Here is a 16,646-nt window from a genome sequence, read left to right as displayed (position 1 = left end):
CTGTGGTTACAGTGGAGTACATTGAAGCCGTAATTCTATCTCCCTGGTTGGCAGTGGAATAGATTGAAGATTTCAGATTTTATCTCCTTAAGCGGTAGTGGAGCAGATCGAAGATGACGAATTTTACCTCCCTGGGGTTACAGTGGAGTACATTGAAGCCAGTAATTCTATCCCCCTGGTTGGCAGTGGAATAGATTGAAGATTTCAGATCTTATCTCCCTAAGCAGTAGTGGAGTAGATTGATGACGGCGGATCTTGTTTCCTCGACATTGTAATTGGATAAATTGAAGAAGATAATCCTATTTCCCTGAAGTTTCAGTGGAGCGGATTAACACCACGGATCTTATCTCTATGAATTGCAAAGGAGCAGGTCGCGTCAACTTTCAGTGGAATAAATTGAAGCTACAAGTCATATCTCCCTGAAGTTGTAATGGAGCAGACTAAAGATAGCAAATTTTGTTCTTTTGAGAAGTTACAGGGTACAAGTCCTACCTCCTTAATGTTGCAGTGGAGTGGATTGAAGCACCGATTCCTATACCTCTGAAGACGCGGTAGGTTGGAATGAGGCTACTTGAAGAGCGCTAAGGTCCAATATGCCCGGGCAAAATTGGCCATCTTAAAGTCTTTGCTCTGTTCCCGTTACACGGCAACGAGCAAAGAGGGGCAGCTGTAATACCCAATTATTGCCCGGGGCCCAAACTTAATACAAACCCAAATACAACACTCAGCCCAAATACTTTTAAACCCAAAAAATGGCCAAAAATACAATAGTTCAACATTGGCCCAATACCTAGCCCTAACAATCTTCAACAGCAGAACCCTAAGTAGTTAGTAGCAGCCGCCTTTGTCGCAGCAACCGTTCCACTGCCCACGTCGTCGCTCGCACATTCAATAGCACTGCACAAACGCCCGTTTCCACGTTTTCCTTCACATGCAACAAATGATCAATAACAATAGAAAATAGGATAAAAATGTAAAGGGGGACAGATTTTTGGGATCGAAAGTTGAAGAAAATAAAAGAAAACAGAAAAGCAAGGCTTTTTGGAAAAAAAAATTGTATGAACATTAATAAGAAAATACAAGAGAAAGAAAAGGATTTTGGAAAGGTAACAGATTTTGTTTTTCTTTCTGTTCTTTTATTGTTTTCCTTTGTTTTGAAAAATAATAAACGGAGAGGGAAGGAAAGGAGAACTTACTGCAGTAAATCAGGCGCCTCGTTAAATCGTTATTTGGTCGGGGTTGGGAGAATGGCGAGAAAAGGGAGTCATGCGCAAATCTTCAAATGGCGTAAGGAAGTGATTTTAGGGTTCTAGAATGGGATTATATAGGGTTCAAAATGGACTATTTTCGCCATTAGTCCTCATGATTTTTGGTGCTTTTAAAATTAACTTATTTATTTGTTCTAAATCTGACTGCACCTTTTATTTTCGTTTCAAATTGGTCCAATAGTGTGCAGCGTTTTAGGGTGGGTTGGAAAATTACTTTTGTGTTCCTTTACCTATTGCACCTGTTTTAATTTACTCCATTTCTTGTTTTTATTTTCAAAATTGGCATTCAACTTCATTTGATATTTTAACTTAGTCCTTAATTTGTTTTTAGTTTATTTTATTATGTTATTTTTATTGTTTATTACTGTTAATTATCATATTATTATTGTATGTATATATGTGTGCATATAATATATATATATATATATATTAAATGTTTTAAATATATATGTAGTACGTATTTTGTTATTATTATTATTACAATTTTTTTTGTATATAGTTTATATATATATTATATACATTCATATTTTATAATTATTTATATTTTCATGTTTTATAATTCATATGTTTATACAATTTTATAATATGTACATATCATAGATTTTATTATTATTTTATTTTTCTTAGCCTTATATACATATGTATGCGTATATACTTTTATAATATATATATATGTTTTCTATATTTTATGATCCAAATATTTTTATATATACGTATACATAGATATATATTATTCTATACCTTTATAAATATATTTTTAAATTTTTTTATATACATATGTCCATATTTTTGATAATTACTAATATATTATGTTTATACATTATTATGTTTATTATTTTTTAAAATGCATGTACATTGTATTATTGATTCATTTTCGTGATTTTGTATATATATGCACTAACGTTTTATCATACTTTAAAAGAAAGTATATTTTTGGTTTTGTTAATATAAAATTGTTTTTTTAAAACATTTTAATATTTGGCAATCATGATTCTCGAGAAAGATCGTGTCCTAACTTACTGGATCGTGATCATTTTTTTTCGATGAATTTAACGAGCTAAGTATTCATTTCACAATAAATTTACAATTTTCAAATAAAAGCTTATTCTCGGGAATTCAAAATGTCGGGTCCTAACTTACTGGTCGTGACATTTCGTTATCTCGAAATAAGAATTTCTAAAACAAAAAGCAATATTCGGTATTTTGAAGATATAAAATATTGTGCCCTAACTTACTGGGTGTGGTGTTTTATTTCTTTGAAATGAGAATGTTGTATCATTTTAATCCATTCACGGATTAAATTTTTTTTTTCAAAATCTTTTCAAATTTTCGACATCAAGACATTAAACAATCAATTTAGGTACCGATTTTTGGGCGTTACGAGGGTGCTAACCCTTCCTCGTGCGTAACTGACTCCCGAACCCGTTTTCTCAAATTTCGTAGACCAAATTTGTTTTAAAGGTGAGCCGGTCACACCTAAATCACGGATCGGTGGCGACTCCAACTTTTGTTTTTTTTAAAGTTGATAACTTATTTTTTGTTTTCAAAAAATGGTTTCGACATAGAGCATATATAAATATAAAATTATAAAAAATCAAATATTAACAATTTTAAATTTAAAATAAAATTATTTTAATAATATTTAAATTGAATAAACTATAAAAATCATTAATAACATTGTTTAAATTATGACAAATTAATATTAATATTTAAAGCATGATGTATTGTTGTACTATTTTAATATTAAACATTTTAAAGATTAATTAAAATTAATATAATATATTTAAAACAGTTAAATATTTTAAAAATATTTTATTATTACATTACTTTTTAATTCATTAATTATTTTTGAGGAAATTTATTAATGATATTAAAAATTTATATAACTAGTTTGCATAGGGATACAAACTAGTCATATATATTATATATAAAACAGGTACAAGAACATATATAGAAACTTTGAGTTATAGAATAGTTATTTAAATTTTAAAATAGTTTTATTTTTAGTTATATTTAAAGTAGATTGTCTTTTTAAATTAAATTTTAAATATGATTTTTTTGTCATTAATAATAATAATAATTTTAAATAATAAATAACGTTAAATATCAACCATTAAATTATAATTAAAATTTAAAACTAAAATCTGAACACAACCTGCAAAATAATATAATTGCATGTAGCACAGAGGCAAATCTAGGGGGGCTTGCGGGCAGGTGCCCGGCCCCCTAAAATAGAAAATTTCTATTTAAGCCCTTTAAAAAATTTTAAAATTTCAAATTAGTAAAAGTAAAATTATATTTTCCCCCCTGAAATTATAAAAATTTGATTTAACCCTTTAAAAATTATAACGATATGAACTATAAAAATTAAAATTTCATTCACCCTCTAAAAAATTGTTCTGGCTTCCCTGATGTAGCGGTCATATATATCATATCATATATTTATATAATATAGAAAGAAGGTACGAGAGCATTTATTGAAACATTGAGTTTTAGAGTTTCAAAATATTTCCTTAATTATTAACCTATAATTATGGGGCTCATTATTAACTTAATTTAATTATATTATGTAACATTTTAATTTAATTTAATTTAATTACCATATTATATACCTTACTATTAATCACATCATATAATAACTTAATTTAAATTGATTTACTAATCAAATATAAATACTACTTTTATTTTAATTAAATTCATCGAGCAAGAAATGAGAAAAAGAAGTAATCCTATTTTTTATTTTTATTATATATATGATAGCATAAATACATAGACATACCATATAATATATATATATATAATAAAATAGAATTTTTAGAATAATTTTATTAACAATTAGTTCTAAACCAGTTTTAAAACATTTGTCACCTATTACATCTGACACATTGTCATAAGTTAATTTTGAAATCAAATTATTAGTGAAACATTATAAAAAAATTAAATAGATTCGTAAGAACACTTAAGTACATTTTAATCAATGCATACAATTAAACCGTACGTGCATTGGGGAGTATATTTATATAATACATGAAATAATTATGAAAAAAAGTAAAAATATTTTAAAAAAATAAAAATATGAAATGGCTCTTTAAAATCCATTTCTTAAAATCAATAAAATTTCCATCAATGGGAATCATATGTATGATTTGAATTCTATGTCATATGATTTAATAAACAAGACAAAAGAAAAATCTATTTACAAAATAAACCTATTTCATGGAAAATTGTATCCCCAGAAGAATTATACAAAAGAAGATAAAGTCCCTTACATCATGTGGTAGAAATCTGAAGACCCTTATCCACTCCACATACAAAGTTTGGCTTCTTTCTTTCCCGGGTGGCAACATCCCATGGCAAGACCTTACCCCATCATTGGTCCCACCAGTACACGTCAACCAATGGCCATGATCATGTTAAGTAATGACAAATCTTTACACGTTGTACCACGAGAGTCAAAACAAATTTATTTGATCTCATCCATTTTCCTTGGAGCTGAGAAAGGCAAGAGGCCATGGAGAGAGGATTTGCATATGTAATAGTAGGAGGAGGTGTAGCAGCTGGATATGCAGCTCTTGAATTTACTAAAAGAGGGGTTTCTCATGCTCAGCTCTGCATCATATCTGAAGAACCAGTAAGTGTTTTTTTTAATAACTTAATCATGTCTACTTACTCTTTGTAGAATCAGATGAGGGTTTATACATAAAACTTAGGGGTAGTGTGTTTTTTTCTTTTTCTTTTGCATACTCCTAAACTAGTTTGTGTATATTAACTTAGTTTTTAATGAATTTCTTCAAAAAAACCATTAATAATTTTAATCTGATTATAATTTATTTTAAATATATTTAATTAATTTAGAATCCATTATATTCATCATGGTTTCAATATTAATATTAATTTATTATAATTTAAATAATCTTATCAATAATTTTTACAGGTTATTTATTTTATATATATTTTAATTAATTTATTTTTAAATGTCAAAACTGTTAATATTTAAATTTTTATTATTTTATATTTATCTTTACTCTACTTTAATGATAAATACTATTAATATATATATTTAAAAAAACTATATTTTAAGCTTATTTTAAATAAAATCTTACATCTTGTGCTAAAATTAAACTCATTGGTTGAACTGGTTAGATGAGTTGAACCAGTTAATTATATTAAAATAATTTAAATATTAAATATAAAAATAGATAAAATATCTATTTTATTAAATTGTACAAATTTTAATATAAATTCAAGATGCTAAATTTCATCACATACACTTGTTTTTTCGTAAAAAGAAATCAAAGAAAGTTAAAACCAAATTTTATTCTTTTTCCATTTTTATTTGATTAATTCAAAATTTCCCAATTAATGGTATAAATTAAATCAAATAAATCATTCATTTTCAATCCCAATCAATTTATTTGATAGATTTTTACCCCACTCTATTGAAATATCCATCTTTTTAAGATAGTAGATGATGTAATTATTTGTTTATGAAGTATGGAATGCTTTTCAGGTTGCCCCATATGAGAGACCTACTTTAAGTAAAAAGTTCTACATCCTGAATGTAAGTATCACTTTCCAACTCTATATATAATTCATAAATATTGTTTACCTTTTTTCCTTCTTGGTTTTTTATTTTTGGTAAACGAAAAACATTACAAAAGGCTATTTAGAGATACATCCAAGCCTCTATGGAGGTGTTTCAAAAAATTGAATACACCCATTATTATTAACTAACATTTTGGTTAGACTATCGACCTCTTTATTATAATTTTTGGAAACGTACTGAATCAGGTAAAAGAAGTTAATTCTTATAACTAATGCGGAATTCGACACCTTTGAATAGTTTATATTGCCTCTTGATTGTCTGATAAGATAAAACCTTTGTCAAGTCTCCTATCAATAACAATGGCCACACCTTTTAAAGTGCCCCACAATTCAACATCTAGAACTGAACAAGTACCTACCAACCAATTATACTCAAGAATCCAACTTCCGTATCTATCACGAATAATTACCCCAATTGTTTCCCACCACATTTTCATGTTGTCAAAAATTATAATTATTTCCCGTATAGATCTATATTAGTATTTAATATTTAAGCTAATGATTGAATTAAAATATTTTAAAATTTGAACTGTAATTTTATTTTGCAATAATAAATTTTATTTTGAATCAAAAGTAATGAAAAAGCCCAATTTTATTTTGTTAAAAATTCAAAAATAATAAAATTTGCAATATCTTAATATCCTCTGGTTTTTGTTGATAATCCACAGCTCCGGCACGCCTTCCATCATTTCACACTTGTGTTGGTGCTAATGAGGAATTGTTAACTTCGACATGGTACGAGGAACATGGTAATTTTGTTCTCATAACATTATCCTTATCCTTACAAAGAAATATACTTGTCTAAAAGATAAAATTTTTTTTTTTAATTTTCGTCCTTATACTAGATTCAATTTAGAGCTTAGTTTATATACTTTTAATATTATGCCCTTTCGAGTTAAATCATTATTTAGGTATCGAATTAGTCCTTGGAACTCGAGTTGAATCTGTTGATGTCGGACAGAAAACGCTATTGACAGCTTCCGGCGAGACTATACGTTACGAAACCCTCATCATTGCCACAGGGGCTAAGGTATTGAAACTAAGCTTTTAATCACCTAATTGTCGTTGTTAGTGTTAATGCTTCTTCACAAATGATCAGAGGCAAAGTCGGAAATTAGTTTTGGAGCGGAAATTGAGTTATGTATTTTTATGAGATCTAAAACGCAATTTTATCATTGTATTAGCTTATATCTTTATAAAATTTTATCATTTTTGGGGCCAAAGTAGAATTTAACCATTTACTGATTTATAACTTTATAAAAGATAAAGAGGCCAGAATGATATTTTCCCATTTTAGGTTTAGTGCCGCCCCTGCAAATGATAATGTTTGCATATTCATGTTTGTCAAACGGTAGGCTTTAAAGCTCGAAGAATTCGGAGTGAAAGGATCGGAAGCGGAAAATGTATGTTATTTACGAGATTTAGCCGATGCGGACCGACTTGTTAACGTGATGCAATCTTGTACTGGCGGAAATGCTGTGGTCATCGGCGGAGGGTACATTGCGATGGAGTGTGCTGCATCATTGGTGACCAATAAAATAAACGTAACCATGGTTTTCCCCGAAGCTCATTGCAGTGAGTGTCTTAGTTTTGTAATCCAAGATTGAAGAGTCGGATTTTTTCTATGTTATAAAATGTTAATATTGTCTATGTTGTAGTGCCTCGTTTGTTTACACCGAAGATTGCAAGATATTATGAGGATTATTATCAATCTAAAGGAGTTAAGTTCATTAGAGGAACAATTTTATCATCATTTGAATTTGATTCCAATGGGAAGGTAAATTATGTTTATATGATGTTTAAAGCTGTAATCTTTGATGTTTTGATTAGCTAATCAACTTAGTTTTTTAGGTTACAGCTGTTAATCTACGAGATGGGAGTCAGATACCCGTGGACATGGTTGTTGTAGGGATCGGAATACGTCCGAACACGAGCTTGTTCGAAGGACAACTGACGATGGAGAAAGGTGGGATCAAAGTGAATGGGAAGTTGCAAACAAGCAATGACTCAGTTTACGCGGTTGGTGATGTTGCGGTATTTCCTGTCGATCTTTGCGGCAGAATTCGCAGGCTCGAGCATGTTGATTCGGCTCGAAAAACCGCTAAACATGTCGCTGCTGTGATCATGGAACCGGATAAAACAGGCAAGTTCGAGTACCTACCGTTGTTCTACTCGAAAGCCTTTTCGTTTTCTTGGCGGTTTTACGGAGACAATGCAGGGGAAGTGGTCCATTTTGGAGATTACTTAGGGACTAAATTTGGGGCATATTGGATAAACAATGGTCACCTCGTTGGATCTTTCCTTGAAGGAGGGACCGAAGACGAGTTCGAAGCAATAGCTAATGCCGCTCAGCTTAAACCAGCAGTCGATGATCTGGCCGAGGTGGAACGACAGGGCTTGAATTTCGCTATGACAGGGAATAAGAAAATAAAACCTCAGACACCGTTAATCGAAGCCGGAACTTCTAGCCTTGTTGTCGAAACGCTGATCTACCCTTGGCACGCAACCGCGGGTGTTGTTGTGGCAGCATCAGTAGCTGCATTTGCATATTGGTATGGAAAGAGACGTAGAAGGTGGTGAGATACATCATCAATCTTGGAAAACACCATTGTTAATAAAAGAATAAAAGGGTCTAAAATACTTTATATATCATTGAGTTCACTTTTTTGTTCTCATATTTTCAACACCAAATCATATTTTGTGGTATAAAATTTTGAATAATTACCACTGTGTACTATATTAATAAGATTTAAAATATTATTGGATAGTACGAATTTAAATATTTGTAGTGTGGATTTGAATATTATAAATTCCAATTATATTAAAATTTTGATATTTTAATTATTATTCGCATTAATACTTAATTATTCATTATTCAAATTAAGTAATGTATTTAATTGAGATTCAAACAACAATTAAATTTAATGAAAATACGAGTTTTAAAATAAATTTGTTCTACATTTAACAAAATTGAACAGAGTTAAAATATTAATCCTCAAGACCAATGAGAGTTGGGCATTTGGTCTAGTGTTAGACTCTTAGTACACTCCATTTATTTTCATTTTTTACCTAAAAGCGAACAAAAAATGACAGTTGACTGACCACTTGACCCCTCTTCACTTTCTCTCGCTCCAAACAAGGGAAAACAAAATGGCTTCTTCTTGTCTTTGCCGCCGCCATCGCGGTCGTGGAAGACGGAATCTGCTATGATGATGGAGGATGGCATGAAACTAAACGTTGTTTTATTTTTCAGAAGAGTAAAAAAGATGTTGGTTACTGTTTTTTTTCTTTAACTTTTGTCCATTATTTTGGCTGATTTAATTAGATGCAAGTAAATAAATTGGTCAATTGAGTCTTAGCTTAGTATGGGTATTGTTATCAATGTAGGAGGATGTGGGTTGAGTGTACTGAATCGCATTATCTTCTTATTTATGAGTTATGAAAGGATTATGAATAATTCTAAATATTGTGTGGAAAAGAATATATATGATTATAACAAGATTATTAAAAAATTATATTAAACTCTTTAATTATTTAATGAAAAATATATTAAATTATTAATCATCACATAGTTAAGTGTTAGGACATCAAATTTTCTAAATTTTAATCAAAGTGGAATAATAAATTTTATTTAATTTCTTTTAAGATGTAAAAAGCCTCAAGTAAATAGTTAATTTTGAGTTAAGAAAATAAATTATAATTTTATCATTCTAACTTTAGACTAAAAATTATATAAATATGTACTCTGGTGTATCAAATCAAACAATTTGTTTAATAATATAATCATTTTTTATTAACTTGCCCTCAATATTTATTATAATAATATTAACTTTAAACATTATATAATAATCATCACAGATGTGGTCGAATCACGCTAATTGCATTTGTTGTTTTGAATTTTACTTTATTCCTATAATTTACCAAAAATAATATCAACTTTTAATCCCTTTTACTTGACTAAATTATCATCTAATTATAGGACAATTTTTTTCTTACAAATTACTAAAATCCCAGATTAATTTTTATTATAACTCTCACCCTAAAACTCTCCTAAAGAAAAAAACTTACACATTTAAAAAAAAACTTTACAATAAAAAACAACAACAATGTACTTACACATTTTTCTTTTCTCGCGAACCAAACAGAAAAAGGAAAAATATCAAATGCCAGTGAAAGAAACCCTACCAAATCCCAAATGCCCAACCTGATATAACTCTAGCCAAACTTTCTCAGCTTCAAATCTCGCACTGAAATTTCCCATTTCTCCTTCCTCGTCATTATCATAGAAATTTTCTTTCTCTCCAAACACCCTCGAGAATCCCCACATTTCCTCTTCTTCTACCCTCATTTTCCCCCTCGAATTGTTACGATCATCATTGACTCGGCTGCGTTTTCTCTCCATTTCCACCCTGTTCCTCTTCTTTTTCCCGAACCCCAAGCACCTCCTCCCCATCTTCCAAGGGACCTTAACCAATGCAAGCGTCAAGAGATTGAGCAAAGCACAAGGGCAACAACAAAGCGCCACGCAGTCGGCTATGACACCGGCGGTGCATGATCGGCAATACTTGCCTGAACACTCGATCAAATCCCCTGCTTCATCAATGGCCTCCTTGTTCTTCCTCGTGGGCCCTACTACCCTTCTTCCTTTACGTGGAACTGGAGGTGATGATGAATTCTCCACCATTTGATCTCTCTTCACTTCACACTTGACGATTATATATATTTTTTTAAAAACACTGCAAATAAAAAGAAAATATCAGAAAACCCCTTTGGTTTTCATCATTCTCTCTCCGTAGATCTCTCAAAATCTTTTGCATTGATTGAATGTTATATTCTATATATGTATATATATATATATAAAAGCCTCTACATTGTGGACATGAAAGCTTTTTTTTTACATCTTTATATTAGTTTTCAATTTGAAAAAAGGGCTAATTTCATTAAACATCCTCAAACTATCGTTTAAATTTCAAAATAATCCCTAAACTTCAAAATATGTAACTAAATCCACCAAATATCCTCAAACATGAACAATTTAAATTTGACATTGTGGGTTGTTTCTCTTTTCTAATACATCATATCTATAAGTTGTTTATATCATAGATACACATGCATTTACAATTCAATCCATATATTTTATATGCCATACTATGACTACATTAACATGAATGATCTGAGAGTTCAGTTAGAATATTTTAAAATTTATATCATAGTTTGAGGATGTGTTTTGAGATTAACTAAAAGAGAAAATTATTGAAGTCAGGAAACTGAGGATTTTTTATATATATTCTTACATGCATTTTTAGCGCTGTAACAATTCGAACACTTGAAGAGAAAGGGGAAAGTCACGCGCAGAAATGTCGGAAATACCAATGAGGGTTTAGAGTGGGGGGGAGTTAATGGCTAAAGCGCGTGGGAGTCTGAAATTACCTAAACGGCTAAAGCTCCCTGTTTTAGGAGGTTGACATGACAACAATGGGAAGGTTCTTAAATTACCAAATTACCCATTTTATTTCCAAATTGGTTTCTTTTGAAAATTTATCTATAAACAAACCATAAATTAACCCCCTCAAGAATGAAAAAGTTTCAATTTAATCCCTTAAAATAAAAATAAAAAACTTTTGTTTAGTACTTTCAAAGTTTCGCCCGTGAACAAGATTACACATGTAAAATATCCTAAAAAAATAAAGAGTTGATGAGTAAGAAAAGGGATAAATTAGTCATTTTATCTATTTTCATTTAGATTTGACCATTCATACATTACGTCGTATTTTATGGGGTTATAATGAGTTACACAAAATGTATAATATGAAGCAAAAAGAAAGACAGAAATGTGAATATGAAATGGAAGTGTTAAAGAAGTAGATGACATAAAGGAAAAGATGATGGAAGGGGGAAGAGTTTGAAAAAGGAAAAGTGACTAAGACGAGACAACGAAGACAGTGAAGCGACACCGTTTGCATGGAAAGCAAAATGCTTAAAATATAATAAAATGTCTTGTTATCATAACTATTTTAAGCTTGACAACAACTCTTTCAGTCACCCATTTTCATGAATAGACTTTTCATCTTCCTAATGCTTTCTACCTTTTTTAAATGCATTATCACCTCTCATTTTATTTCTCTTTTTTAAAAAAAAAAATTACATACACCAATATCTATATACTAGACATTCACGTATATATCACGTCAATAAAATTCATGTTAATTTTAAGATCATTTTACAAAAATCAAATTTCAAAAGTTAAAAAGACGAAAACTTAGTGGAAGGCTAAAACGATTTTTCGAATCCAAAAAAAACATTATAGTAGGTAAGTTTTTTAGTAATTTTACTAAGTGTTATTGAGTTAAGTAACATCAAACTTAGATAGTATAAATGTAGGTTTAAAAATAATAAATAATGAAGCATACGTATAAAATTAAAATTTAAAACTAATTTAAATTGTGAGTAAAATAAAATTTAAACACGCAGATGCACAATATTAGGAGTATTTAATGCATTTAAATTGTTTCTAAAGTTAGCATGAGTTGACACATTAGCAATATGTACAAATAAGGTGTGTGAAACAATTTATGTAATAATATTGAATTATATAAAATATTAAAATAAACATTTAATTGCAGCGATAAATTTTTTTATAGATGATAGTATCATTGGTTCAAATCTAAACATTTGTAATTTTTTATTGGTTTTCTAAAATAAAGAAAAAATATCATCATAATATATATATATATATATTTGCATGTAATGCACTGTATATTAAAAAATTAATGGGGCATTTCGAAGTCTGGGTCTTATGTGATTTAAAAACTTATTTTTAAATATATATATTTTAAAATTCGAAATTTAATAAATTTTAAATTTTAAAGTTGAAATTTCAGTATCCGTAATTTTTACCAGCTATATGAACTCTAAAACAAGAAAACTTTTGCAGTAATGGTTATGATGGGATCCAGTCAATCATTATCAACAAAGAACATGAAAATGCAAAAAGAAAGTCACAGTTTTGATTCATGAAAACCCTAATGTCATTTGTAAAATGAAAAAAAAAAAATCAACCTTTACCTTCCTATATTTGATACTACTATCATTGTCATTTATATATATGAAACTATGGGAAATAAATAAGTAGTAAAAAAGAAATTTCTTACCTTTACTTGGGCTGAACTAGCTAGCTGGTTCTTGTTGTTGTTGTTTCTTTCTCTGGAAACTTTGAAGGTTTTTTTTCCCGGGAAAATATTGCTGAGACTTTTCTTGAGAAAAAAAAAGAGGGTTTGGGAAGTATGGTTGACTAGTTTTGTTTGACCGTAAAAGCTTTGATCTGATCTCAAAATGGTAACGAGATTTAAACTGTTGCTTCACTAACATTTTCCAATGAAAGGGAATCTGAGGTGTTGTGGATTCTGGGTTTTTATTTGTTTAATAACTGGGGAAAAATAAAAAATACTTTCTTAAAAACAGTAAAAACAATTTGTTTATGCAGAAAACAATGAAGGGAGAAGCATTAAAAAAGAAAGAGGTTTGCTTAGAACAGCGTGAGCTCAGATTAGAGATCTGCTAATTTATATATATATATATATTCTTTTGTTTTTGATGAGTCCCGATGACAGCGAATATAGGAAATTGTCCTTTTTTCTTTTACTCTTTATTAACCTATTTTCCCACTTCTAACTTAACCCGATCTAGGGTAAATAAAATTCGATTCAATTTAAAAATATTAATAAAATATTTAAATTTTAAATTAAATAGTTTGAGTCATTTGAGTTAATCAAGTTATTTAGATCAACCCGAATAAAAAATTAAGTTTTTTGGTTTAACACGAATATAAATTACACAATTCGAGTTATTCGAAAATCCGAATAAGAAAAGTCAAAACTAGGTCGTTTTGATAAATGTTCACCTTTCTAAAGTTAAAAGGTAAAATTATCTCATTTTGATAAATATTTACTCATTAAGTTAGTTCAATAATCTTGTACTTTGTCTACTAGTTAAAAAATCGGTCCATGTAAACACAACCTTGAGTATAAATAATATAATTCGTTAATCCGATTCAACTTGACTCGATTCGATTTGATTCGAAAAAAATTCAAATTGAGTTTGGTTGCTAAAATAGGATTCGTCAACTCGACTAACTCGAAATTTTTTGACTCAATCGAATACTCACTCCTATCCCTTGTATTGTATTTACATATTTTTTATTATATAAAATTTATGTTTAAATTATTTTTATATTTTTATAAAATATATCTTAGACATCTTGACCTCTCTAGATTTCCCATTTTCCTCCTAAATTTTTTATGAAATTACATGTTAGTATAACGGTGAAATTGCGCTTCAATCCCCAATAATTTATGATTCATCTCTGCCCTTAAAGTAATTTTTTGGTTTTATCCCTGACCCAATGTGCAATGTCATACATGAACTTTGATTTTGTACAGTTTTATACATAAAATTTTGATTTAATTCAATTTTCAAAAATTACTAACAATATTATCAAATTAGCATTATTTTACGTTAATATATTACACACACAAACTATGAAATTAATCTAATATGAAAATAAATGTATGTATTTATTTTTTAACTGGTAAAATTGAATTAAAATTAAAATTTTATGTATACATATTAACTACACAATAAAACAAAAATTATGTATAAATTTAATATCTATTCGTATACATCTTCAAACATTTGTATATTCATATGAAATTTGTGTTTTTTTTTCAATTTCATTTTATATATTTGCATTTTCATAATCAAACAAGCAAAGGGGGAAAAATAGTAAAATATTTTCTTGGATTGGAACTTTTTTGCATGAGTCATGCATACACGTGAGAGGAGGGGGACACGCACGTGCACCCACCTGCACATTCAAAGCTCTTTTTGGATTAAAGAAAGATTGAGAGCCATATTGAATTGACCAAGGGACTTTGGGGTGGAGATGATGGTCCTAACCATGGAGGGTTCACCGGTCAGACCCTGGCTTAGTGGGCGTTGGGTTCCACCACCGACCTTGTCAGTCAGTAAGGTGTATCTCAAAATGCTGATTCCAAGAAATTTTCTACCAACATCAACAACGTAATTATCAAGCTTCACTTTATACTTTTAATGTTCTTGCCTTCAGATTTTATTTTATTTTATTTGATAAAGTAGTTGAAAACCATCTAGTTATCGGAATAAATATTTGAGTGTAACAGTAAGACATATTGTATTTTTTAGGAGAGAAAATAACTTTAAATTTTGAAGATGATATTATTAGAAGGAACAACTGTGAACATTAAATATAAACCATAAAACGGACATACAAAAATACTAAAAAATTTCATCTAATTATCTTAATTTTATTTTTATTTTTACAAACCGAGGGCCGATAGTTTAGACCCTAACAACAAAGTCTAACCACATCCATTTTATCATCACTAAAAATCTTATGAAGATCGTGAGGTGATATAGTGAAATATTTTTATAATAGTCACCCTCTATAGGGGCAAAATTAAAGGGGTTGGCAGGGGCGTGAACATTTAATTTAATTTAATTTAATTTAATTTCGACATGCTTTGTTCCATCAAGTTTTGAATTCTTTGTAAGAATATTATTGGTGGCATATTTGTTGGAAAAATCGATTTAGAAAATAATATTTTTAGGCATAACAAAAGTTAATTTTTTTTAAAAAAATCGAGCTGGGTGGTATTTATAGTTGTTGGTAATGCAAAGGATTGTTGTAAGTGTTTATACGCCCACATTGATTTAGTACAAGCTATTAAGAAGGTTTTTATATAGCTTTACTTTTAAATCTTATTGAGTAATTGGATTATAGGTCTAAAAAATGCACATCATTGTTGCTAACTTGATTTGTGTTTGTGTCACATACTATGTATTTTTTCGGGACAAAGTTTTATTATTTTTCTAGAAAATAACATCTTAACACAATTTTATTTTTTTTCCTGTTTTTTACTGTCATGAAAATCTAGAACAGTAATATTTTTTACTGTTGCACGCGGAAATAGTGGGTTAGTTTCAAAACTGTCCCTGCATTTTTTACTCTTTTGCCCTTGCATAATTACCATTTCACCCTTCCATTTCTAGTATAAATACAGGGTCGATTTCTTCATTTTAAACACAGAAAAGAAAGCAACACTAATCTAAAAGCACTTTACTCCTTTTTCTCCCTTTTCGATTCTCTTATAAATTCTGTATTTTTTCCCCTAAATCACATTAGAGAAGATTCTGTCTAGGAGTTTGAGTTTTAAGCGAGATCAACTGTAACCCCTCTAAACTTTCCTAAGAATTGATCCTACTGTGTTTTCCCTGAGAAGAGAAATACCAAACGAGTTCCACCTTCCTTATTCAGGTGTACGAATATTGAAGAATTGTGTTAACCTTAGGGGACGACATCCACTACACGATTACATCGGTTAAGGCGAATTCGTTTCTAAGGCAATGGGTTTTCTACGACGCAGTAAATTTATGATTTCTTATTTCTTTATTTATTTTCCAATTAGTGAAAACAAATTTGTTTTACAGTAGTCTATTATCCAACAATTTAGAAACGAATTGCTACTACTTAAACATGTCTACCTCAATCAACAAATACATCATTGATCTCTAGAAGCTCGAACGTCTTGACGAGACTAACTATCACCGTTGGTCTTAGAAGATGGTTATCTTCTTCGAACTACTTGAAGTTGACTACATCATCTTCAATCCACCTACCATCGAGAAACTCAGAGATTTTTCCACCGTTCCCGAAAACCTGGATGTCGTTGCTACAAA

General features: G+C 29.5%; 2 protein-coding genes across 2 annotated transcripts; one reads left to right on the top strand and one right to left on the bottom strand.

Annotated features, from left to right (window-relative positions):
• Positions 1-4,710: 4,710 nt before the first annotated feature.
• On the top strand, positions 4,711-8,522 carry LOC105798324 (monodehydroascorbate reductase 4, peroxisomal). Its single transcript, XM_052621114.1, has 7 exons — positions 4,711-4,899; positions 5,779-5,833; positions 6,542-6,622; positions 6,785-6,903; positions 7,229-7,448; positions 7,532-7,650; positions 7,725-8,522. Exons 1-7 carry the CDS (start codon positions 4,780-4,782, stop codon positions 8,451-8,453), a joined length of 1,443 nt encoding a protein of 480 aa, XP_052477074.1. The 5' UTR covers positions 4,711-4,779; the 3' UTR covers positions 8,454-8,522.
• A 1,422-nt stretch (positions 8,523-9,944) lies between these two features.
• LOC105798325 (uncharacterized) lies at positions 9,945-13,396 on the bottom strand. The gene is made up of 2 exons (XM_012628359.2): positions 13,025-13,396; positions 9,945-10,609 (listed from the first exon to the last, which is right to left on the bottom strand). The coding sequence occupies exon 2, from the start codon at positions 10,555-10,557 to the stop codon at positions 10,033-10,035; it is 525 nt and encodes a 174-aa protein (XP_012483813.1). The 5' UTR covers positions 10,558-10,609; positions 13,025-13,396; the 3' UTR covers positions 9,945-10,032.
• Positions 13,397-16,646: the final 3,250 nt, after the last annotated feature.

This window comes from Gossypium raimondii, chromosome 9, assembly GCF_025698545.1.
Source record: "Gossypium raimondii isolate GPD5lz chromosome 9, ASM2569854v1, whole genome shotgun sequence".
Classification (NCBI taxonomy): domain Eukaryota; kingdom Viridiplantae; phylum Streptophyta; class Magnoliopsida; order Malvales; family Malvaceae; genus Gossypium; species Gossypium raimondii.
This window is presented reverse-complemented; position numbering and strand designations above follow the sequence as displayed.

Bases quoted from the DNA above. Each gene is read 5' to 3' on its own strand.
- LOC105798325 (XM_012628359.2), bottom strand. From the start codon at position 10,557: ATGGTGGAGAATTCATCATCACCTCCAGTTCCACGTAAAGGAAGAAGG.
- LOC105798324 (XM_052621114.1), top strand. From the start codon at position 4,780: ATGGAGAGAGGATTTGCATATGTAATAGTAGGAGGAGGTGTAGCAGCT. The intron at 6,623-6,784 runs GTAATTTTGTTC...ATCATTATTTAG, and splicing joins GACATGGTACGAGGAACATG to GTATCGAATTAGTCCTTGGA. The intron at 7,449-7,531 runs GTGAGTGTCTTA...TCTATGTTGTAG, and splicing joins TTTCCCCGAAGCTCATTGCA to TGCCTCGTTTGTTTACACCG.